We start from the raw sequence: 26,977 nt of genomic DNA, 5'->3' as shown, positions 1-26,977 counted from the left end.
ATAGGCAGTGACCTTCACAGAACTACCAGTTTAATGGCATTTACTTCAGCAGTAGCTGATTTCACTGTTAAACAGGGATGCATAGCACAAGATTACACAACTAAATCACTCTTGTAAATATTTAATATCATTGCCTTTCTTTTTTTTTCTTTTTAACAAATCACTATCAAAGGCAGTAGAAAACACATTTATTTATTCTATCCCGGAAAAAGCTTAGTGCTCATGCATTTTATCTATCTAGTTCTCCAAATGACTTTGACACTTGAAAGCCCTTGTGATCAAAACAGTCTGAAGGAAGGCAATTTTGCAACCATTTAAGAACTGATTTCATGCACTGATCAACATTTACCAAACTTGCCTGATGGAATAGCACAAAGTTTAACCCAGAAGATTGATAGCAAACACCTGAAGGAGAAAATTAGCAAGAAAACTGCACTGGTTTAAATAAAAGTACCTTAGAAGACAAAACTAAAGAAAAATCTGAGATTATGTCTCCACTCTTTCCCCCAACCATAAAAAAAAAATTATCAGTATTTGGGAAATCAAAGGGAACTAGCACTAACAGAAAAAAGTCATACTTTTGGCTGACAATACAATAAGCACATCTTCCACACAATATATTCGTTGCATTATGGACAGACAGTGCAGCATAGGAGATTTCTCATAAAATACATTTATTTTAAAGATGGAGTCAATAGAGAGAAAGAGTACAGTACAAGAATGCAGCAAAGAAGAATTACTAATCACGTCTCTAGTATCATATCTAGTAATATAAAATTGACTGAGAAATTGAAATGCTGAGCCTGGAATTGAGTACGCAAAGCAAGTTATTTCTAAAGACAGCCTTACGATCTGTGCATTTTGATTTTTCCAACTTTAGGCAAAGACTTTTTCCACAATCTGGCATAAATGGTCTGTCACATTGTGGCAAAAATGCTATTCTGTTCAAATTGCGGATGATCAATGCCAGAAAGTGTTCTTTATAACAGTACTTCAGGAGACAAGTAACAAAAGTTATGTGTCTTTTCATCAATTTAGCAACAGGCGAAAGACAAATCAATGGATATCTAGGAACTGAACAAATTCTGGGGGAAAAATAATGTGGTAAACTGAAGGATAAAGAACATGTATAGACCAGTTTGCCCCACATGCCTGCAGACTTCATTGGCACTATCTGCAGAATAAGGTTATTCAAAATAAATATTAAAATGGTCAGACAGACGTATTATTTGGATGATGGAGCTGGCCAGTCCTGCAAGGCACTGGTGCCTGAAACGTGTGTGCCCTTTGTCAGAGCTGGGAAATGCAAATGTATGGTGATCTAGGTGCTGCCCTGGGTTTTAAAAAAGCTTGCAAATCTTTAATGCAGAGCTAAACGAGAGGCTGTAATCCCTGCGCTGCGATGCAGCAATGTGCTCTCCCCTCACAGGACAAGCCAGCAGCTATGCAAGATCCTTTTATCAACATTCACAGGGCTGGAAAATAACTGTTCACAGTTTGATTCCCAACATTATCGAGTGAACCAAGAATTGCTTAGAGAACTGGCAGCTGAATACACATGTAAAAGACAAAGGTTCTTCAGTGATATTTATTCTAGCCAAGTTTTAATATTTCAAGGCTTATAGCAACTAACTCTTTACATAATCAAATGTAATTATCTGATCCCAGCTGGTGATCAGAACATTCATCATCAACCTGGTCATTATTAATATAACAGTAATAAGGGGAATAAGGTGTGTGCTTCATAACGCTGGCTTAATATGATTCACTGTACCTAATAAAACCACAGCTCTCTTTCAAACACAATTATTTTATAAAATTATACATTTTTGTTACCACTACTAACAATGAACAATCACAAAACTATATTATTTTAGAACAAATACTGAAATGTTTTTTAAAGTCTTCAGTAAAAAGAATTTGGTCCATTAAAAGGAATCATGCTTTGCTTTAGAAATAATCTGACCCATAAGCAGATCCCCAGTCAAACTGTGACTTGAGAGAAAAGCTCAATTAAAATGCATGCAATTGACAGAATGAAATCGTAAACACTTACCTACAAATACTACATACCATCTTCTTGCTCTACTGTAGGAGAGGAGGTGATATCTCAGGCACCACTGTGTTGTACTGCTTGGCAAATGCTACTGACTTTTTTAATGGTGACAACTGTGTACACAAATTCTAAAAGTACCAGTTCTGTTTAAAGCCTTTCCCCACAAACCAGAGCTGGTACAGAACCATTTCTACCAAATGCTTTGCAGCCTTTAACAAGAGAACTGAGGCCATCATTCAGTGAGAATGATCCAGAATCTCTCAGGTTAGTGTTGGAACAATTTCAGAGTCAGATTCTTCCCTGCAGTATTTCTTTTACGTGAGTGCATTTCCTCTGCTTCAGTATCAGGTGTACCATAATAAAATCCTTTCAGAGCAGAGAAAAATATGCCTCTAAATACCATTACATCAAACGTCTCAGTATAAAAAGCATATCTAGTATAAGACCAGCATCTCACAGAAAATCCTTCTAAAACAGAATTTTTGGATTTTATTCCTGCAGGTACACAACACATTCCCAGGTTCAAAACACTGTTTATTTCTACGGGCTTCTCTGGCAATTTATGGAACACAATAGACTCAGCACAACTAGCAGGATAGGTCATCTGTAACATAAATTTTGAAACAAAAAGGCTTCAAAAACAAATGAATATGTTACGACCTGTGAGTGCTGTGTTCACACATGATTCCTTGCTCTCTGCAGCGGTATTTTCTATTATCCTCCCTTATTTCATAGCCTATCAGTACTGATTTCTATTTGGATATGTGCACTCAAAACTATCAAGGCTCTTGAAACAAATGTGGAGATGAAAACCAGCATGAGAAGGGGCTGTAGCTCCATGAAAGTGATGAGTACAGCCACATAAACGAAAGGTGCTGGGTGTCACAGGAAGATGTGCATTGCCAAAATCAGAATGAAAACCCAGAATACTGATGTGGGGAAAATCACGCACCATTAGACATGACTTAATAACTGACAGCAATGATACTGTGTGCGTTATATCCCACGATTTGAAGAGGCATGACCTTCTTCACAGTAATAGTTTTACAACCATTTGCATGGCATGCATTCACTAATCTCTAGTCAAAACATGTATTATCTGGTAAAGCGCTGCAAATAAGGCTGCTGTTTCTAAGCCCTTATTCTTAATGTATAAGATCCAGGTTACGTGGCACATATTTTCTAAACTGTTCAATACCACAACGCTATCACTTTAGTCCAGAGAAGACCACAATGAGCCTTAAAACAGGAAACTCCCGTTTCACAGGGTTTCCTATTTTTGCAGGGTTGTCTGATGTGTGTAACAGGGTCTATTTCAGTTCCTGATGGCATTATCACCATTTTGCTGCATTACCATAAAGCACGGGAAATAAGCTATTACCCACCACACTCCTCCCAAACGTTATCACGGAGAATCATGCGCTCACAAAACAGCATTAACTGTGAGAATTAGAGTCCATTTAAACTGCAGCTGTTCCTTCATTCCTAAATAGGTTCTTAGATCAAAACTTCTCTCTGGTCTCGTTATTGAATGTCCCTTTCAACTGTAAGAAGGAAAAGATCACTTTAAAAATTTTATGTTTTACAGATAACACTCCTTCCTTGCATTATAACAACCAGGTAACATTAAAATGAAGGATTTTTCCAAAATACAGTGAACATTTTAGCTTTCAGATGTATGAGTTGAAATTTTGCCTTCAAATCATCTCTGGCAAAATAAATGAACTTGTAATTTTGATTTTCTATTTGTAGTTTAGCTTATTTTCAGAATTTCAAGCTTAAATTATTTAAGGGAAAGACGTTCTATTTATTTTTAACTATAAATCTAAATCTGCATTTAACTCTGTTAAATGCAAAACCTTAATCCTAGATCTAATACACACGCTGGTGTTCTTTTCAGCTCTAAACTCATGCCCTAGAAAAGCCCAAAACCCCACAACCCTGTATTCTGCTATTACCAAAGAAAACACTGCTTATTATGTTTCATTTCCCTCTCTGCTTTTTTGCCTCTTTGTTACTGTCCACTGGAAGGACTCCAATCTGCAGGGAAAAAAACACTCTCAAAATAAACTGAAAAACCTAAATGCCAGGAAAAGGCACAATGTCTCTTTAAGATAGTCAACAGTAAATTAACTTGCCCATAACAGTGCAATAATTAGCTGTTAGTAGCTTATTAAAAGGATGGCAAAGGCCAAGCTGCCATCTGGGATCTCCAGTTTCTTGTGATTGTTATTATGTCAAGATGTGCAACTTGCATTAGCTTTCATGTCACTGTGCTTGCCCTTACTTTACATGTAAATTTTAATGAAAGATACAGCACTTTAAAAATCAGATGTCCGTCAGAAGTGCTATTAGCCTGCCTTTTACAAAGCATGTGTCCTGTTTTGCTACCTCTGCATCTCTGCACAACACTGAATGCCTCAAATGAAGAAAACAGAGGAAGGAAAAAAAAAGCCTTTCAATGATATCAATTAAATACTCTCTCTGGGCAGAGTGAAACCTGAGCCTCACTGAAAACAGAAGACTACAATACAACCTAAGATGACAGTATTTTAGCTCCTGTTTACACACAAGGCAACCACAATGCCTTTAACTTTCACAGGAATCGTTCTTCTTAATGAAAATGAAAGCCAGCAAAGAATCAGCTGTTTATTCACACTTCAGGAAGACACCGTTTTAAAATAAGGCAGAAAGAAAACATAAGAAAAAACTAGTTACCTATAAACTACAAAATATTTAACACACTATTAAATATCTTATGCATGCAGATTATTTGTAAACACACATGCTCATATGCACAAACAGAAAATAATTTACCAGAAATGTCCTATTTAATGTCTCATATGTTTGCCTTCATAAATATATAACAAAGAGGTATAAAAAGAAGAATAAGACATCTATTCCTTTGCATTAGCTGATATTGAACATTTAAGTGACTTCATTCCCCAAAGTTCAGAAAATGTCATCAGCTCTGGAATAAAACAAAATAGGATGAACACTTGCAGAAACGTCCCCAATATCTTACATTTGAAATTCATCAACTATCAATTATCTCAGATTTCTATGAATTACATTAAAATATTTACTTCTTCCCTAAATAAAATAAGAAACCAGCATCAAAAATTTACCTACAAAAACATTTCAGAAGAATGACATCTTCATTCAAGAAGTATTGATTCTATCAAACAAGTTTTGCAGATTCAGTATTAGCTAACCATAAAATAAAATGCTTGATTTTTTTAAACAGTCATTAAGAGTAAAGTTAAAACTGAAAGTCACTATCCTTACAATAATGCAGGATTTTTTTCCCACTAAAGGAAAACAAACCCACTACCACACATATTTTAGAGTCCTTTCCTTAATACTTTTAAGTGTAGAAAACAAAACTATACAATATTCACATTTAAAACCGAAATACTAAGATACTTTACAGGGCAAAGCAGAGCTTAAAAACTACTGCCAAGGCTGGCATGATGAACATAGTGTTGGTTTTCCCCTTGTATAATTAGACATTTATAGAGCACAAATGATTGAATTTGTTAGTGATGCTTGACTTCAACATTTGCATAAACTCTTGGCCATTCAGATGGACTTATTTACATAGAACCATTTAGGTTGTAAAAGACCTTTAGGGTCATCGAGTCCAGCCATTAACCCAGCATAAGCACCATATCTACATGTCTTTTAAACTTCTCCAGGATTGGTGAGTCAAACAAGTCTCTGCGCAGCCTGTTCCAATGTTGATAACCCTGTCCATAAAGAAACTTTTCCTAATATCCAATCTAAACCTCCCCTGGTGCAACCTGAGGCTACTTCCCCTCATTCTATCACTTGTTACCTGGGAGAAGAGTCTGACTCCTAGAGTTTGCTATAACCTCCTTTCAGGCAGTTATAGAGAGTGATAAGGTCTCCTTGAGCCTTCTTTTCTCCAGGCTAAGCAACCCCAGCTCTCTCAGACACTCCTCCTAAGACTTGTGCTCCAGACCACTCACCAGCTTTGTTGTCCTTTTCTGGAAACACTCCAGCACCTCAGTGTCTTTCTTGTAGCGGGTGGGGTGGGCCCAGAACTGGACACAGCACTTGTGGTGCAGCCTCACCAGTGCCAAGTAGAGAGGGATGATCCTTTCCCTAGTCCCGCTGGCCACACTATTTCTGAAGAAAGTCAATACAAATCCTAATGGTTGTACTGGTGAAAAAGAACTTGAAATTATTTTCCAGATCAGTAAGGTCCAGTCATTTCCTTCTATTCAAGCTTACAAATCCTATTTCATTTTTTCTGTGCCATTACCTTCAGATCAATATTATTGAACAATTTCAAAAAATAAGAACCTCACACTGCTCTCTGAGAGCAATGTTAAACTTTTCAAGACTCAAAAAATCTACTTGAGTAGGTAGGACCAAGGGAGATAATCTGATCTTGTAAGGCTGATTATTACACAAGGACATTGGCGGTAGCCTTTGTTCTACACGACATGCACTTAAAAATGTCCCACCCCTGAAATATGTGAGTAGTCTTTCATTTCTCTCTGAGAATGAAGAAAAGACCTTCTTCACACTGAAAATGAGTGTGCCACTGTACAGTTTTTCACACCAAGCACAGTTGCTGATGGAAGGAAGGACCCACGTGCCTTAGAGAAGAATCAGCAGTCTGCAGACTGCATGGCTGCTACAGGGGTGTCCTGTGCACATCTGCACATCCAGAAACCAGCCATACCTCACTGTCATTCTCTGTGTCAGAGAAGACATTTAGGACTTTTCAGTTCTTTGGGTTCTTGGTTCACTGGATTCAATGTGAACTTTGCTACTGCCTTCAAGAAGACAAAGTATTTCATTTACCAAAAACCTCAAATTCCCATTAGGAATACTGACAATTTTAAATAGGGACATGAATCTCAAAAAAAGTCAGATCTAAATCAAGAGTGATGGTAAAACAAAACCGACTGCATACATAAGACAACCGTGAAAGGTAGTAAAAAGGCAAATAATCATTTCCCTGACAAAGGGTTACAAAAGAACAAATTATATGGAAGAACATGACTACACATTAACTCTACTACAACAACAAATTAGAATTGGATATTTATGATTTTCTTTGGTGTCATTTACTTGTAGGGGAGTGTTAGGGAAATAAACTTAATATAATTGTTCCTTAATTGTCAATACCTCTCCAGAAGAGAAGTTGTATTCAGCAATTCATGCCAAACTAAATAGAAGTCCTCCCTGCTCATCACACATTTACCTCACCTCCACAACCAGTTCTATACATCAAATAAAAACACAAACAATGCATATGCACTCGGTTTGTTTAAATGCAAGTGGTATCTCAACTACTCCAGCCATTACCCCAGTACACCTACACTTCATCTTACTGAACTTTCCAGGAACTTATTAAAAAAAAATTAAAATCTCCCGGATGTTTTAAAATTATAGATGCTTTACTACAATGAAAACAACTAATGAAACACTTGTTTCAAATGATGAATGCAAGCTCACATACTTGCACATAGTAATATGTTGAGAAGAGGTTTTATGAAATCAAATACATTATACCCAAAATTAAATCAAATGCATCACATCCTTTGGCTCCATATGTGGCATGAGACAGAGTTGTTGCCAGTTTTTACTAAAAACTGCAAGAATGCCAAAAAAATATGAACCTTCCATGCAATCATTAAGAGGTCTGGTACCACCTTCTCTGTGAGATGAAGGCCATGCGTGAGTTTGAAATTACAATTTGAGCCCTCTGAAAGCAATGCCATTTTTCTCGCAGAGTGATGGTTCTCTGATGAAGTCACTCGGTATAACTAGGGTTAAAAACTACACACAGCTGAGAAGTGAAATGATATTTTCACTCAATGATATGATAAATTAAGTTTCAGTACATTTGAATTAATTGTGAACTATATATTATAATCCTCATGCCTACCAGCTCAGTTAGGAGTTTTGCCTTGGAAAAGACTTTCAGCTTAGTCCTACGTAGGCTGGCCTGCAGCACAAATGCCACCCAAGAAAAGAAGGGAGCAACATGAGCTAAACACTACACAAAGACTTGACCTGATCTACAAGCACCCTTAAATCACACTAAGCCATACATCAGCTAACTGAATTACTGGCAGCTGTGTTGAGGTACAGTTACATTTTGTATGTGTGCTTAGAAGCATTAGGTTCTCATATTTTTTACAGTGTATATATCTGATTATTATGTTCTGATGTTCACCTATTGCTAAGAAGATAGCTCTGAATATCTCCCAAATTCATAGTTGCACAACTGGTCATTTCATTCCCCAATATCTTATGAGCATGGACACAACCAACATCCTCCAACAGGTTCAAACCATGCTGATCAATAGATCAATTCTTCAGCAATGTACTCGTTGTGTAAGCCTCAACATAACAAAACCTTTTAATCTTTCTATCTCATTGGAAAATAGGACCAAAAAAAAAAAGATTTTTCTCAAGCCATGCTTATAATTTATCAATTAATCTTTACCCCTCCTTCCAGTCGAACTGGAGACCCACAGCAGGTTTGAAGCATTTTGTCTTTTTGACAGTTTGATTAGGGATGGATGACTGCCCTCTGCATGCCTAAGATAGGTGTGAAGAAGAGCAAGTTCGAGCTCCAGAACAGCTTGCATGCCCTGTGCTGTACTGAGCTGCAAAGGAAATGCACCTCACTGTTTAGCAGAGCTGATCACTTCTGTTTCCTCTGCAGATTTTTGGAACTCAGTTTCTCTTTGCAAAACACTTTGCACCAAGAGAAAGGATGGGAAGCAGATCTGGAGGGAGAAATGATAGCTCAAAAGACCTCCATTGTTGAAGGGTGGTGGACAAGCCCAGGTTCTGCTTCCACCAACACCAGTGCCAAAATTAGCAGTAGTGGCATCACTCCAGTGCAAGAGTCAGCATTATCAGCTCACTGGCCTCTGGCTCTGTCTTTGACTGAACTGACAATCCCCTTTGCACCCCAGTATCACCAGCTACAGACAGCCTGACACTGAGCCACCCACACTTAGTGTGAACAGGGAGAAAAATAACATCTCTTAAGAAGGCCTCAAAGCATTCATCTTAATAAATATTTCCTCCATAATTCAATACAAAAGATTGTTAAGAGACTTAAAAATAAAAGCATTAATTTCCAATATGAAACACATTCATAGAAATACAGTTTGTCCATTAAAAAACATTGTACAAGCAATGAAGTCTTAGAAAGAATGCAATCTCTACCTTTACTTCTACCTACAGACAGGAAGATGCGCGTCCAGTTAAGAGGAGGAACAAGAAGGGTATCCATCATGGAGAAGGCAAAAGAGAAGAGAAGGAGAAAGCATAAAAAAACAGAAAAATATGTCACTGGCCATACTTAGAAAAACAAGGAAATGAGCATATTTACGTAGCAGCCAAACCCAGCAAAACACAATGCAAAGGGAAATACAACAGACATACCACAACTAAAGCACAAAGCAAAGCTTAAACCACCAACAGTACAACCAGCAGTGGCTTGGTTAAGCCCTTTGGCTTTGATTTTCTACTGAGAAATGCAAACTGCTCATGCAATAGCATGAGCCAGTGATATGCCTCAGTCTGCGTCAAATTCAAAACAGCAAGGGAAACAACAGAACAGTACAGAAAAAAAATAAATCTCACGGTTATATATTTGCTAAACACATCTCACCTACCAGAGCAAATATATTTGTATATAATGTTGACATTGCATATTTACCCACATATATATATTTACATATTTTATATCTATCATATTTTTATAGAGAGTAAATATTTATCAAAAGCACTATCTGTGAGTTTGTTAGCAAGAAAAGAGAAGCCATTGCTCCCCAATGTGTCAGATAAACAAGGGTGGCTAAAGGTGCCAAAAGCCAATAGTTTTCACATCTTTTTGCCAGACAAGGGAGTATAGAAAGTACTGATGATCATACAGGCCTGGATAGGTCATGCAAGTCTTCATGAGCCAGCTGGGTTGCAACTTTTAATTTAAATGGCCAAGCGCAACTGTTTATATAATACAGTGCTAAATCACGGACTACTACAAAGAAATGTTCAGTGTTACTGAGAATGAAAGTGGCCATCAAAGTTCACTGTCCTGATCACTTCCAACATGCCTTCCTCTGTTAACAGCTTGCCATACTCAACCGTATCCTGAGTAACTAGGATATGCTGAAGGGACCTCTCTGCTGGATGCTCCCTCAACAGGTGTTACCTCTGAGTCATGTGACCAGTTGAACAGTCATTGGTGACAGAGAAGGAGCTCAGTGCTTCCCAGAGTTTAGCCAAATGCTCCACATGCCAACCACTGTGGTCTTGACATGCACCCATAAAAAGCTCAGTTTCCCTACCTTTCCTACAACACAGAGATTTTAAGCACTACAGAAACTGATAAGTGAGCCCCAACTTCACTTCTGATTGTTTCCCAACCTTTCATGACCTCAGAACAGATTGACCAACAGAATAAAAATTGATTATGTCCTAAGCCTCTCTACATTTCGTTGAGATACACAGAAACTATTTCTCTTTTATTGAAGCACCTAATTACTCTTGAGCCTTCACATGAACTATGTTCTATCTTATTAACTAATTGGAGTGTCTAACCTCAGATATGTGCACACTTAACAGCAAAAAAACCCCAAAACTTTTGTGTACATCTAGTCTAGGAAAGCCTCATCAGGCTTTAGAGTCAAAACTCACATTGTCTCCCCACAGACAAACAATTGGTCTGGTCTTTCTAATGCACCACGTGCACACACCTTGCATTAAGTCTTTAATAGTTTCACTTCTGCATTCACAAGACTAGAAGGCATCAGTAGTGCTGCTAACTTCTGTGTACCCATGTCAGCACTGCCTCTGGCACTGTCAGAGGAAAACAGAATCACACCTCTCCTCACTTCACCTGTCCTCACCAGCTTCTTACTCCACACTCTTGTAGTGCAAAATGGGAGTAATGATTCCATCATGTCACCATCAATAGATCTGTAACTCACTGCAAGCTGAGATATTGAAATATGATCTCTGATCTGGGCCTAGATCCCATTTGTAGCCCATTCTGGGGTTAGCCCTGTTGTTCTTCTAAACCATTTTGTTCTGTGCACATTTGAGTATTTTAAATTGCAGACACAGGACAACCAGCCATTATATGCAATTTTCCTCAGGATTCATAATGAGTTAGGATCATGCCATGAGGGCAATTAACATACTTTTTGTAATAATTGCACTCTTGAAAATGAAGACCAGCACTGAGGTCTACATTTAGTAGGCAGAAGTGGGAGTCATTACAGCTGGCACAAGAAGAAATAAATGGCAAGATAAAATAACTGGTGGGCTGCATGGAAGGGGGAAGCATACCTCTTTTCTGTCCATGGAATCATTTCATGCTCCCTCCTGGGTCCCTGAGTCCCAGGCTGATCAGTAGCCTTGGCTCATGGGACAAAGAGGCAAAAATGCACATGGCTTGACTGGCACTCAGTAGGCTTAGTTGCTTTTGTTATGCAAAGCCCAGCTCAGAAAAGTAGCAGAGACAAAGCTCTTTCATGATCAGTGACTGAAACAAAGAGAAAGTCAAAGGACTTACCTTGTTCACCCATCATCAGGTGTGAGAGGCCTTTAAGAGAGAGAGAGAGAGAGGAAGTAAGAGAAAAAGAAAACTGAAAAAGAAGCAGCAATATCCATGCACACTGGTCGCAGTCCAATACCTGTCAGGATTGGAGCTCACATACTTGAATTAGATCAAGTATGGGTGTAGCACACAGGACACAAACATTTACAGGTGCTGCTTTCCACACTGAGCAGGAAAACATCTGTTGCAGGCAGAAAATACCTGCTGGTCCTTGCAGAACTGTGTTTGAGGTTCAGCATATCCCTTGGAGGGCAACTCCAGAGGCACTGCACACCAGTACAGCTAAATGGGCTATGAAAGCCAAGGTCTGCAATGAGAGTCTGCAAGAGAGCATTTGCTTCTCTGAAGAGATACAGAAATAACTTCTCCTCAGCTGAAGACTTTAAATTCAAGGGTGCACTGGTCAGTAAAAGGGAGGCCATGATCACACCACATCTGCTCCAGATGAAACATCTTGGCTAAGTGCATACACATACACAAAGCTATCCTCATTCTTGAATGTGTGGCTTCATAATGTATTTTTAGGAGTCTGTCAAGATTGCTCACACTTACTAATTAGACACCAGTACACCAGACATAGTAAGGATTAAAAAAATTACCAGTAACCTATTAAAATACACCTCCATTCCCTTTCTGGGAAGATGTGCAGACTCACTTTCCTAGGGCACTGTGTTACTTTATGGCTCTACAGCTGAATCTACTCTTTGGTTTCATAACTGAAGGTAAAGCCAGAGAGCAGTACAGCTCCCCTCAGTAGTGACAGTCACTGTCACCTCTATAGACAGTTATTGTGTTTACTTGGGCTGCTCCAATCTTTTGGTTTGATAATTCTTTCTGGCACAAACCTTGTTTGTTTCAATTAAAATCCATTTCTAGGCCAAATTTTCAAATATGTTTACTGTACAATTTTTTTTTACACAAACATTGTTTAGGTACTATTGTACATATATTCATGCCCAAGCCATTAAGCATTAAGTGACCCATCAGTCAATTTTGTGATAGAAGATATCACAGACCTAATATAACAAAAATCAAGTCCTTCCCACTCAAGCCATAAGTGACCCCTCTTGTACTCGGTTCCCTAACCAACTTCCCTGAGCTTGATTACTTCTCCATATCTCTTGCCTCTCATAGCACTTAGTATGGCAGGGGTTTTGATAGATGCACACACAACACACACACCCCATATCTTAAGTCCGTTTTTTAATCAAACAAGGCTGTGACTTTTTAATTTCACAGAGGCTGAGAGGTCAAATGAATTTATTAGAATGAGAATTTTCAACAAGCAGCATGCTGAGTTTGAATTTGTTTATTTCTCTCTCTTTTATATTTTTCCTTTACATTGGCTGAAGAAATCTAAAATCCAGATCATCCTAAGAATATATTCACCCACAGAGAACTCCAAGCCAGATAAGGGGATTAATAATTGTACAGTCTAAGGAATGCAAATATCTTAATGTTCTTGAAGATTATTGTGGATTTAGAAAAATAATCAGAAACACAACATAGGTTTAGATTTTTTTAGCTCTTTTAGCTATAAATAAACATAGCAGATTTGATACTGTAGGACATTTCTGGTTTAATTTGGAAGATATAATTCAGTGAATTTGTATCTCTATTTATGGTCACTAACCCCATCATTCTTGATAGGCAAATCTTAGGTCTGACCAAAAGGACACTTGAAAGGCACTTTAAAAGGTAAGAAGACAAAAGTATAACTGTTAGGACCTATAACACACAGAGACCCTGTAGCAATGGCATAAAAAGAGAAAAGGCTAGAAGGTGTCCCAATGGTATGTAGCTGAAGCTGGCTGAACAGGGAGAGAACGTTAGATCTGAAGCAGAGATAGGGGTCCTCAGCCCTTGTAGACCGTGGGAAAGGAAAGTCATGCCTAAGAGGCCCAGCACCAACAGATGCAGCTGCTGGAGCTGGCAGGGGTTTTGTCCACTTGAACACGGATGAAGAGAAACCTCCAGAGAAGGTTAAAAGCAAGAGTCTGCATTAAACATCCTGAATCACACCATAAGAAGATCCCTTCTCTCTCCACCAGCCACAGAGGAGCTATAAAAAAACCTCAAAATGTCAGGAATGTCAACACCCCTTTTTGTCCTTTATCCCCAGAAGGCCAATGCTGTGTGCCCTATCTGTCAGGTACATCAGCCAGATGCAGCCCCAAGCCTTTTGCCTGCAGCTGAGTGAGTGCAACCCCCAAATATACCCACTACTGTGGTCCCTGGTTTAGCCTTGGTTCAAATGTCTTCGAAGGAAGTGTCCTTAAGAAATGTTCTGACACTTTCTGCTTCTTCATAAATTGGAAATACAATAGCAGCTGTGGTATTGTATATACCTCTTGATCTTCCAGTCCCAACTGGACAATGAAAGCAGGGAGATAAATGAAAAATAGTGCACTGCCCCTCAACGCTACTTTTTCCTTTTTAAAATGTGAAGAAAAAGGAGGGTAGATTTGGAGATGGAGCAAAAAATCAATACTATATCTTAAATTGTTCATCAACACAGATCCTTATTTTAACAAAGAGAACACCAACAGGATTCTAGATTTATTATTAGATAGAATAATAATATAACATTATGAAATAACATATCAGCTTTTCTCATCTGAAAATTTTCCTCCCTTGCAATTCCAAGTAGGAGTGAAAATAAGTGTGTTTATCTCCAACAAAATGTCATTAACCAAAACCTTCAACCACTGATATATAAAATCTGTGACATTTGCAGCATGTGTAACAAAGGCCTCAAATTAGTCAGAGTAAAATAAACATAGAATACATGAACTGACATACTTGTCTCACCTTTACATCAGTTTCAAGACATGACAAACGCAAGAGTTTAATTGTATGCATTGTTCAGACCTGCAAACTTGACCAGACGTTGCCAGAATAGTGGGGACATGTATAATCATGCTATTTGGGCATCAGTCATAAAGACCAGCAAAGTTTTCAGCAGGCTCAGGATGCTAGATGAACTCATCAGGCCCCAAAGAATGTTATTTACATATTCTACCATTGTTTGCGCCAATAGCCATCCCATTTCAGAGGAATCCTATAAGAAAACCTGAGTTTCCACCTAAATCCAGGAAAACATACTTTCCCTTTAATCTTAGATTTGTTCAACAAGAAACCCTGATTATAGCCTCAGAACTGCAAACCCAGACAGTGTAGAACTAGGAAAATGTTTACACAAATCTGCATGAACTCAAATGGTCAAGGGATTGCAAGCTTCTAAACCAATCTAGTCATCCTTATAATAATTTACTGGTTGGGCACAACTGCTGCCCAACAAAAATGGTGGGTAGCAAGTGCTCTGAAAAAGGAAAGCCTCAGAATAAATTACTTATCTGTCTGTAAAGAAATTTTATGTCCAAGTCAAGAATCTGGTGATTTTCTATTCATGAACTTCAAATATGCGCCACAGTAAGGACAATCCATGGTTTCAGAAGAAGACTCTCAACAGGTTTTTTAGATGCTGATAAGCATCTGCTTGTGCTCAGCCTCTGGAGCCCCAGCTTCTTCAGACATTTGGCAGTAATGTGAAGCAAAACTGGCCTGCTTCTTCAGAACATCAATTTGTTATTAAAATAATATGTCCATTGCTGAGGGCAGACAGACACATAAACTCTGGTCTCTGGCCATGATTTATGCCTGCCACAACGGATTTTTCCTATTTAGGTCTGGGAGTTTTTTTAATATTTCTTTAACCTACTACCAAATCAGTATTATTTTCTTAAAAGTTATTATTAATCTCCCTTGATCTCGAAGTAACATTTCAAAGAACTACTTTTTTTAAAAAAATCTGTGAACCATCTGCTTTCTATATCAAAATAGTAAAATCAAGCTCTAATTGTACAAAGTACCAAGGGCCAACACTGGATCTTACGAACCCAGAAGGACATTTTTAAAAGTGGCTTCAGAGTTTAATGATATGAAAGAGCAATGTAGTTAAACAGCAGTCTTCATCTTCAAGGAATTGCTAGGGGCAATTTCCAGTGTGGAGGAGAAATTGAGGGAAACCTTGGAGGCAGTTTGAATCCTATTTACCCCCCCATTTTGATACTTAGGACTTAAAATGGAAAATAAAAGGTGGGGATAGCACAAAACCAGCTGAGAATGACAAGGGATTGCAGTAACAAAGGAAGATGGACTCCTTCATCTAGTTAATTACAGCTTGTCCCGTACTACTGGGCCCATGCTCTGGGGGTGTGCCTGTGTGTGTGGGTGTGCATGCACTGCTCAATTGCTCTGTTAAGGCAGGCAGCCTCAGTATTTCCCTTTTAATGATGCTGCCAGATGATTAGCCCAAAAGCTCTTAATGAATGGGAAAAGAGACTGTCAGGCAGCAGCAGCAACCCAGATCTCCCCTGGGGCAAGCTTGCCCATAGAGCATCCTTTTTCTTGGTATCAAGTTCCATGACCCATTCAGACAAAAACAGGGCCAGCTGCAATATATGTCTGAGATAGGACATCAGGCCCTCTAGTCCAGCATATACACAACAATCCTTTATGGCAAAGCTGAAGAAAGAAAGCACACAAACCAGGGATTCTTACAGAAATAAAATGACATCCACTACAGAGAAGAGCACTGTGATGAGTAATGGAGTCTGTTGTTTTCATCTCCTTTCCGAACTTCATAAAACTAGCAATTCTTTAACAAACAGGCCTTTCTTTACTGTGAGCCTCATGCTCCAGCTCCATCAACAGTTCCCTTTTCTAGTTCATGAGGAAAGCTGACAAGCACCTTGTCTTCCACGTGGTCGCTCACAAAATAGCCATCTTGAGGCTTTCTAAAACCCAAAGTCCAAGGAAAATTCCCTAAGAATCCCCAGGTACCTAAAAAAAAAAAGGGCATTCCAGCAGGGCCAAAGGGTAGGACTCAGAGGAAGGAGCAAAACCCTTGTCTTGAGAGATGTAAAGAATGGATAAAGAGGAAAAATCATTCTGCAGCCCTGTTAAGACTTTTTACCTGTTAGACAGGTCAGCTTTGCCAAGAGGGTGACCTCATTCCTTGGCTGCTCGCATACATGGTGCCTTTTTTTTTCCAAGCTGGGCAAAGAAGTAGCACAAGCTAGGGAGCGGTCAGTTTTCTTTGATTCAACCATGACATGCACAACAGCCAAGGGGCTGCTCTCAGGCCCCAGCAGAGAGGCCAGTCGGGAGTGCAGTTTTGTTATTGTAGCCGCAGGCCCACTTCCAATCCAATTACACACAACAGCTGTGCTAGCTCCTCTTTTCCATCCCCTTTCCTTCCTCTGCTATGTAATTCCAGGATAGGTTTTGTCATTATCAGTGGCAGTGAGTTAGGGTGAGTGGCATCTTCTCTGAGTGATCAAAGGAATAAGAGCACGAGGTAGAAGTCAAAGAGAAAGTTGTTTACCCCCCCGTCTATGGAAGCAATAGTGATTGAACAACACTATCCCCTTTCACCCCAGGCAGAAACAGTATTCCGACATTGCATGTGGCATACTCCTAGAAGTATTCACACGGGGAGGGCTACAAACACGATGATGTTTGAAAGCATGAAAGCAAACATGCAAGTGCTCACATAGATGGCCGTGAGTACAAGAGAATGTGTGCAGGTAGCAAGACCTGAGGGTGAACGACCATCTTTTATGGCTGATCCATAAGAAGATGTGTATCACTGCAAATCAGAGCACCTGATCAAGGAGGTGTACAAGTTGGGGAAAGAACTGTTAGCTATGGAATAGAATTCTTCAGCTTAGAAAAGACATATCTGACTATATATGTGATAGTGGGAAAATCCCAATTAAGACAGAGCAGGTGAACAGGAAATATCCTTTTCCCAGTTTGTGGGGAACACAAGGAGTAGGAGTCACTGAATTAAATTCTCAAGTAACAGGTATAAAAACAGCTGAAATAAAGTATTTTCCACATTTCAATGATTAAACAATGGGACTTGTCATCACAGGATACAGTGGAGGTGAAAATTTTAAGTAGATTAGGAAAAACAAAGAGTGGACAGATCCACAGAAAAGATGTTAATCAATGACTATAGAACAACACAAACTGGATGCAGTATCAGGTCAGAAAGTCCTTAAATTGGTAACTACCAGAACGCACAAATGGATCAGGACAAGACCTATTCTAACATAGTTTCTTCATCTTCCTCCAAAGCATCTACTTTCATAAAAAGACACTTCTGGGACAGAGGAATTCTTGCTCTGACCCCAGTGATCACTACTACTGCCACATTGTTGCAAACAGGTGTGCATGGAACTGAAAAACATTCAGATTTCAGTGCAAAAAAATCCAATTAGGGGACAATACCCTGTGCAAAGGGCATGCAAGAATGAAAATAATGGTGGCACCTATGAAGAAGAGCCTAAGCCTGTACATACTGGTTTCAAACACCTGATGAATGGCACTAAAGATACAGCATAGATGGATTCCTATTCTGATCTAGTACCTTCTGAAAATAGGAAACTTCAGATGGGCTGAAACCCATCATTTTCATGCCCAGAAAGCAGAGTTTTTCTTTAAAGAAGCAGAAGCCAGTATACAGGTACTGCTTAAATGACCCTATGACATGGAATTAGGGAAACCAAGTAAAACAGCAGCCCCGAGATGAAGAAGGAAAAGAAGCCTTTAAAGATGGAGCTTAAAAGATTAAAGACCTGTATCCAAAATGTGCTAGTGCTTGTGCTTTCAAGGATCTCTGTATCTTTATGAAAGAGTTGCTCAGGCAAACAAGGACTAATTTTTCCTCAGGGAACTACCCAGGTAATGTCTACTGGGTTGTGCCCATTCACTTACATGCAAACTCTAGTCAGCAGTAAAATCATGACATCAAAATTACCAGAACTTTATCTCTTAGCCACCTCCCCATAAACATCTAAGATCTCTCCAACAGTGGAAATAAGCATGGTATGAATAGGAAGAGCACTATTTAAACTTTGACACCCTCCAGGTATGAGTAACAGCCATCATAATATCAAGAACCCATAATTTGTTCTTTCTCCTGCATATATTCTTCCACTAAAAAAAATATCTAAGTGAGACAGGAGCATATAACTTGCTCCTTGACCTACTGGTCTTTTCCCAACTATTTACCTTTCAGAACCTACACCACTGGTAAAGAATACAAGGAGCAAAGAAAGGAGCAGATATTGTACAGAGGTGACAGAGGCATCCATTCTAGTCTGTGCTGCACACCACTTCGCAGCCAAGGCACTTAACCTCTGTATTAAGGCTCTTAACCTCCACAGTGTTCAGCCCAAGCACTCTAAGCATGTTGTGAAGGTGAGGTGAGACTGTAGCTGTAACTCCAAAGGGAAAACTGAAGTACTGAAAGGAGAAGTTATTTCTCCTCTACATGACACAGCGAGTCAGTGACCCAGCTGAGTGCAGACAGCAACAATCCCAACTCCAGAGCACTGCTTACAATATGGTGTTGTTATTTCATGACTGAGCATATAACATTTGTAGGACAGGTGAGTTAACATCTAACAAACTTCTTTCATTTGTGAAATAAGCCTGATGGGATCAAGTTGGCTCTTTAAACAAGCATAGCACGTGAGGCCCTGTTGCTAGAGCACTCTTCTTCACAAGCAGAGACCTCACATCCAGGAAAGGCTCATGCCACACAGTTCCATTTACTTTGAACAAAACCAACTTCTTTGCACCTTGCAGAAACTGCACTCAGCAGAACCCGGTGGTCCCCACTGCTGCCAGCCCCAGCCTATTCACAGCTACCTCCTCTTACCGGGGAATTAGTTCTAACCAGTCTATTCAGCAATAATGAATACTTAGTTAATCAGCGGGCTCTTTACGGCCCTTCTGCTGCCTGTAGTAGTTACCACTAGCTCATAAAATCCCTAATTTGTCTTTCAAACAGTGGATGGTTAAAGTAACCATTTTGACAGGGGCCTGGGGCTCTGTCCTCACAATACAGATCAGGTGGAAAGCCAAATAGGTGGAAAGTCTCTGCACAGCTCGGCAGAGGGGAAGTGTAGACCCAAACCTCCTGAGGTCTAAGTCCCTGCCCAGTCACATAGCAGTGCTAGCATACCCCCCCAAGGGTGAGCTGAGTAGAAGGATGAGACCTCATAGGAGTAAACAGTGACAGAGCCCTATAATGAGGTGTGGTTAACTGTCAGACTGAAAACATTGGGAAGAGTGAGGAAGCACATGAAAAAGAGCATTCACATATGACTAGAAATCCACGTGACAAAGCACACAGCAGTCCTGAGAATAAGAACACGCATATGAGCAATGGGGAGAATAAAAAATGCACATCCAAGTATATAAATTATGAGAATAACAGGGCAGTGGGGCAGAAGAGCAGTCAGGGAGCAGGATGGTGCCCACAGCAGTATGGTCCTGTGGCACTAGATGTGCTACCTCTGCTTGGGCCCTTACTAATGATGCTATCATCTCCTGCACACCATGAGATGTCCCTGATGTTGTTCTTGGTATAATATCATGAGTCCTACTAGTAGAGCACAGCAAGGCTATGCCTTCTCAATTCAACCATCCTCCTCTGCCACAGACATCAACATCTTCAGGGTATGGTGTGGTGGAGATACTTGTGACCCTAAGTCTTTAGTGCATGTCCTGTTAGATCCAGCCAAGAAAAAAGGAAACAGGAGTTCCTGGACACCTCAGATTGGGGCAGAGATGGTACAGTTTCATCCCCTAGGTAGCTGAAAATATTCAATGTTACAGTTGAAAAAGCCTTTCTTTCCAAGGCATGCCAAGAAACATTTGCCATTTGGCCACTTCCAACCCCACTGTTGCCAGCTGACATGCACACAGAATGCAAAGGACCTCAGTAGAACAAAAAGGGGGCTGACAAGAGAAGCCAAAAAATTACCCAAGTGGCTTGCCCTCACTGTGTCTCCTTGAAGTGTTGCACAAAAGCTGATTATTCCAGTGTAGAAAAGAAGCAAACTGAACAGAGAAATTCCAGGTCCAGGTTAGATTTAGCAAAAGTTATTCAGAGAGCTGAGAAGGAAAAGAGCTTTGACTCTCCCATCATCCCACTCCAGCCAGGGCAATGTCATCTGCTTCTCTGGGCTCTCATTTCCATCTCACATAATGATAAACCAGGTGGAGCTGCCTGAGTGTGAGTTAAAAATTAGTCTCTTAAGCTTCATTGGCAACAGGATGTGGACTATAAGAGTAAAGTGGTCTAGTTCAACTAACCCTTGTAGCTGAAGCTGGGGAGCCTTTTGACAATGAGATAGCAATCTGAGGAGGGAGGTTTGGAGTTCTCTGTGGTAACATACATCATTGTGAAAGAACTCAAAAAATAAGCAAGCACATAAAAAACACATTATTTTTTCCTCTTAAATGAGTCATTTGTGCCCTGGTGGAAATAAAATTTTGATACCCAAATAAGATCACACATTCACATTCAGCCACAAAGATACTCACTGGTTTTTAAAAATGTAAAATAAAATAACAACAAAAAAACCCTTTTTTAGTGGAACTGAAACTCAACAGGTTATCAGTGGGAGTAGCAAATGGAGTAGACTGCAGTAGGAGAAAGAAAATGACTGAACTGGATTTACATGCCAGACTACACACAGATGTATCAGAAATATCCTATATACAATGCAGTGTTCAATGTCAGGTAATTAGCAATACAAGCAACCATTTTTAATGTAATTTTTATTCAGAAAACATCCCTTTAACTGACCAGCACAGTGTAGTCTCTGAATAAGGAAGTTTGTGACCTTTGCCACTATAAAGCCCTCCTTTCAGCAAACACCGTTCAATACAGACCTTGTGACATCCAGTAGGAAGATTTGTTCTGTACACTCTCAGGAAGTGGGATGAGATTTCTGCCCTGGCAACTTCCCACCACCACTCCTTAAAAAGAGCCTTTCCGCTCGGCAAAAGCAACACTTACCTGGAATATGATTGACATCTGCCGAGGTGTTTTCATGGCAAGCAGAAGGGAGAAAAAGGAGAGAGAGAAAGAGAAGAGAAAAAAAGCCATTAGAGATGCACACAGAAACTCAGCATCCTTGCATGGAAATCAATTTCATGCAAAACCAGAAGTAATTAGGTTTCTTTGAAGGCCACCCATCTGCAGCCAAGCACGCCGCCATGCAAGGGAGGAGACACTGGCTCCCTCTCCGCTGTGCATGTAAAAGTGAATCCAACATCATATCTGTCCGGAGAGAGAGTTCCTGGAATCAGATAGAACCAAGCCACGTCAGTTTCTGTAAGAATATTGGTTAAAATATTCTACTGTTTTTCACACACAAATGCAAAAGAAAGAAACAAAAGACAACCTTCCTGCAGGAGGTTTCTATAGCACATAAATTCAAGCAAGTTTTCAGAAAAATAGAAAAGAACCTGCTCCCCTTTTACAAGGGGCCATGTGAATTTATGACCAGGTGTAAGACACTCAACATAGTCCCAAAGTCTAGAAGAGAAACCTTTCCTTTTCATTCCTCTTGCCCATCATTCCCCAAACAACATCCTTCATTGCAGACAGCAGTAGAACTGGGGGAGAAAGAGTGTGCCAGAGGCTTGTACATCCCACGTGTTGTCTTTTCAGAAGTTGGCAAATCAATCACACAAATCTCAAAACAAGTAAGTCCTTTAAAAAAGGGAGAAGCAAGACTATGTAAGTCATAGTATTGATCACAGAAAAGGCATGTCTTTGAATGTAGTGTCGGTTTGGGGCAGTGCCCACCAATCCCAGAGAATGTACTTCTCATAACTTTTTCAGCATCCCAAGTTTAGTCTTGCTCTGAATAGCTACACTTACCCTAACACCAGGAGGGAGGAACCAAAATCTCATGGGATTAGATTAGATTAACATGTTCCTTCCAAGGCAGCCTTCAAAAAAACTAAAATAAAAACAAACAAACAAACAAAAACCCAAAACAAAACAAAGCAAAAAACCCAAACAAACAAACAAAAAAAACCCACAATTTATTAGCATTCTCCTCTGGAGGCTTGTACCCTGCCCAAAAGTTGTGCATTAGAGGTACCACCTTTCCAGGAAGACTTCAAAGCAATACATTAATGATTCGGACTATAGATCCCAGACCACTTCTGCCACAAGTCTAGGAGCATGACATGCTGGGTGCATTGGCTTCACACCAAGGTCTAAGAATGTATTCTCCTACTCCAAATGTACCCACCAATTTCCATCAGTATTCCCCCCTCCTGTCCAAACCCACTGTGTTGCTGTGAAACTGGTGCCACATGTCTTCCTGAGTCAATTGCATTTCATTGGTGAGTGATTCCAGTTCATGTTGCTTTTTGTTTATCACTTTCTGTTGCTGTTAGATTATCACTTTGTAATGGCTACAAAACCATTTGAGGAAAAGTCCCTGTGGTATATCACCTATATATCAAGCTGTCCTTCCCTAAGGAGGTAACAACCTAAATAAAACAATGCATAAAGAGGGGAGGGACTATTGTGTTGGCTCATTTAACTTCCTTAGCTTCTTCTAAACACATATGTCAGATCTGCTGAGGTTTATTTGTTGGTTTTCCTCTTTTAACACATAATTGTATCTAAGAACTGGTGTCTTGCCATGCAAGCCTGGAAGGACACTTAGCACTGAAAGTTTACCTGAAAGTAATTACTTTTATGTAGGAAAAGAAAACAAGTGTCAGGCAGCAATGCATGCACTGAGGAGGGAAAGCAAAAGGTGAGAGCAGGGGCAGAAGAAAGGATCAGTGGCAGTTAGAGATGATCACATATCTCAGAAGAGGTAGAACTGAGCACCACAAGGTACTGCAAATGTTTCTGATAATCCAGAAGCTGCCCAAAAACCTATTCGAAGCAAATAAAAAGCTCTAGACCCATGTTGTCTTATCACAGCAGGCACTGCTACAGCCTGCTACCTCAAGGGGCCTGGAACAGCAGGCAGCCTCACCAGTGCCTGTGCTCCAGGAGGAAATCTGTGGGATGTTTAGGGAATAAAAAGCATCAGCTGATAGAAAGGGCAAAGGAAAGAGCTAACCAAGAGTGAACAAGGGATAAACACATTAAGTAAATAAGAGAAGAGGCGGTGGGCTGTAACTGATACACTGCTTGAAATAATACTTATTTAACTATGTGAGAATTAAACAGGTCATGAAGCTGTTAAAGAAGGGGAACAATGAAGTGCTAAGAGCTAACATAAGCACCTCTAAAATGTAGTTTCTTTTTACTTGTATTTTTACCTGTATTTTTTGTTCCCATGTCCCTAAGAGCAGGTATCCCCCATCCTGACTGATTTTACTCTTAACTTTCTTTTTGCTGTATTTTTAAAGCTTCCACAAAACACAATTTCTGTATACATTAGTTGCATCACAAAAGTCACTGTTTGCACCTCTGTGAGCTTTTGCAGTATCTACCTACATGGTATTGTGGCTCATTATTGTTACTTTCCATACTAAATAAAAAAGGAGTTTCTTGTATTGCAGACACCCCCCCATGTGGCATCTACTAGCAAATGCTGATTTTCAAATGGTGAAAATACTTAGTTTTTATTTTAAAACAACACAAAAAGCACTGCTTTCTTTGTGAAGACAAAAAATAACATATAACCAGACAGTCCTCACAAAAGACCCTACAATAAATACCACTGTTGCAGACAACGGAAACTGCCATGTAAGTCACAGAATCACAGAATATTCTGAGTTGGAAGGGACCCACAGGGATCATCAAGTCCAACCCTTGGCCCTACACAGCCTCAAGAATCAAACCATGTGCCTGAGAGCATTGTCCAAATGCTTCTTGAACTCTGGAATGCTTGGTGCTGTGACAACTTCCCTGGGGAACCTATTCCAGTGCCCAACCACACTTTGGGTGAAGAACATTTTCCTAATATCCAACTTAAGTCCTCATTGGACTAAGAGGTGGACCTAACACCTCTGCAGTGTTGGTATGCCACTCCTCTGTGGGGCACAATTAAAACTGCGGTTGTGTATATCGACAAAAGGGACCCACCACTACCTTATGGCTGATGGCTCCACAATTAGGAGAAACCTAATGCCTCAAGAAAGGTAGAAGACAGAGATGGCATATAGGCAGAGTGACCAGATTTGGCGAGGTGAGTTGACTCTCCTTCAGATCCTGTCATCTGAGATGTCCTCTCAATTCTCTTCAAGATTTTCTGATTTGTTTAGAAAGGACTGTTTAATACGTCTCCTCTCTCCTCCTCTTCCATCAGCAGTACCTTCGTCTCCCCACACGGATCTCCTCCCTGACAAAGGGACTGAGGAGGTACAGCATTCCAATTAAACAAGGAGCATGCAGAACCCTCAGCTAGCAAAAAACTCCAGTGACCGTGGGACTTACTGTCGCAGAGATGACGGTTTCTCCACTTTTTCAGCTCAGAGCAGTTCAAACACAGAAAGGTCTGCCTCAACAAGAGACAAGGCATAGTTTGCTTTATCCTATACACGGGAGTCCATTTATTGCTCCTTTGTAAAGGGCTGAGCTGCAAGCCGGTGCTGTTTGCTTTTGTTCTTTGATGCTAATAGCTGGGTTGAAAGAGGGATCAGCAGGGCCGCTGCCTTTGTCTGGTGCAGCCTCAGCCATCTGGGTGGGGTGGAAGGGAAGCAGGAGGATGAAGGTGAGCAGCAGGAACAAAGCAAGCGTTATTATAGCTCAGATCATTTTCATGCCTGTACAGGAAACATCCAAGGTATTTTTCACTCTAACCTTTTTAACAAGAAGTTTAGCAAAAAGGGGAGGTTTCATGAGACTGCACTTCTCTCCAGCTGGAAGACAAGGACAGCACAGACTTTCTGTGCATACCAGCCCAACACTACACATCACCTTGACCTGAGGAGATCTACTTATGTTTCCATCTCTGTGGTCCATTCAGTTTTGTCCCTTGCTTTGATGCGTTGTGTATACCTGTCTTCTGCCAGCTAAACTATGAGCCACTGACTGAATTCCCACATCACAAACAAGTTGGCAGGTGGAAGCATCCTAGGCTAAGTGGAAATAAGCACCTAGAAATGAATGGCACCGTCTTGTACTATGAGTCCCTAAAGTTCTCTAGCATCCCCCTCCAGCATTCTCTGGTGACCCTCTCTCTGAACACCAGTGTGTGGAGAGGACCGGGGAGCAGGCAGAAACTGGGGAGAGGAGGAGGGCGAAAGTCATAACACTTACAGGCATTTTTTGTCATAGGAGACCCACTCCCAAATAAGAAGAAATTCAGCTTTTAGACAGGAAAATTACTGTATTTTGAAGCTTATTCAGATATTGATACCTAAAAGGCTTTTCTAAAGCAGATTTTGCTCTCATTCTGCAAATACAGAAAATGGATATAGGTAAAATTTCACTGACGGAAGCACAACTGATTGGGAACTCAGTCACTTAATTTGACTTACTGACATATATATATATATATATATATATATATATATATATATATATATATATATATATATATATACTGTTCAGGGACCATAGATTGATCCATTTATGGCAGCCTGTGAAATGATTAAAAAAGATATATGATGAGCCAGCTTAGATTCCTGCAGTGTGGTAGTAAGAGGTGTTGGTTACTCAGAAGTTGGTGACTTCCTTAACTGAGTTCTGATGCAGCATTTTAACAATATGAAGAGCTACATTTTGGCTCAGCTAGAAACCCCTCAAATTGCCATGAGCAAAGTCTTTATTAATTTGATACTTCATCAAACAAAGTGTTAATTCCACATGCTGATTTGACAAGTGGTCTCATTCCATCCTAATCTGTCTGTTAAGGTAAACTGGTCCTACTTCACCTCCTACAGACTCCTCGTCTTTCTCTTCAGCACACAGGGGTTCAAAGCCTTCTGGGAGGGTTTATAACAACACAAAAAAAAGGCACTTCGGTTGTATAAACACCTTCTAACAAAAATTTGCTTGGGTAAAGATGGGGTCTGTAATGAGATCAATTCCAAGCATTAACACAACCCTATAGTGCCCATGCTCACACAGGAGACAGACATTTTGAAGATTGTTGTATTTATGGTTAACTAGGTTAGAATCTTGGCTCCACTGAATTCATAAAATACTTGAAAGTTATTTTAAGAATGTCATGATTTCATCCTTCATATTTACTTAACATCTTTTGTCTTACAATGGTAGTAGAATCCATCACTGGTATCCTTCCACTGATTCCAACAGAATTGCCACAAAAGTAAATTTGACCAATTCTATTTAATTTGCTTAAGGTTTAGGATACTGAAACAAATCCAAGACTGCTCCAGTATATGATGTCTGTCACTGAGCTACACACTGGGATCATGAAGAACTTCACAGTACTAGCAGGTGTAGGCCTTATTGTCTCACTCCAGAAGAATAGGAC

The 26,977-nt window shown here is 39.9% G+C and overlaps 1 protein-coding gene across 22 annotated transcripts in view; it reads right to left on the bottom strand.

Annotated features, from left to right (window-relative positions):
• NRXN3 (neurexin 3) overlaps positions 1–26,977 on the bottom strand; it is a 1,006,081-nt gene that overhangs the window by 883,603 nt on the left and 95,501 nt on the right. For 21 of the 22 annotated variants that reach the window (XM_032692472.1, XM_032692493.1, XM_032692495.1 and 18 more), the window contains 3 exons: positions 21,568–21,585; positions 11,637–11,666; positions 9,281–9,292 (listed from right to left, as the gene is read on the bottom strand). In XM_032692472.1, the coding sequence (XP_032548363.1) occupies positions 9,281–9,292; positions 11,637–11,666; positions 21,568–21,585 (60 nt within the window). Of the gene's footprint in view, positions 1–2,056; positions 2,076–9,280; positions 9,293–11,636; positions 11,667–21,567; positions 21,586–26,977 lie in introns of those variants that run through there. The other variant, XM_032692484.1, reaches the window with a different exon arrangement.

The sequence above is a fragment of the Chiroxiphia lanceolata genome, chromosome 6 (genome assembly GCF_009829145.1).
Source record: "Chiroxiphia lanceolata isolate bChiLan1 chromosome 6, bChiLan1.pri, whole genome shotgun sequence".
Taxonomy (NCBI): Eukaryota; Metazoa; Chordata; class Aves; order Passeriformes; family Pipridae; genus Chiroxiphia; species Chiroxiphia lanceolata.
This window is presented reverse-complemented; position numbering and strand designations above follow the sequence as displayed.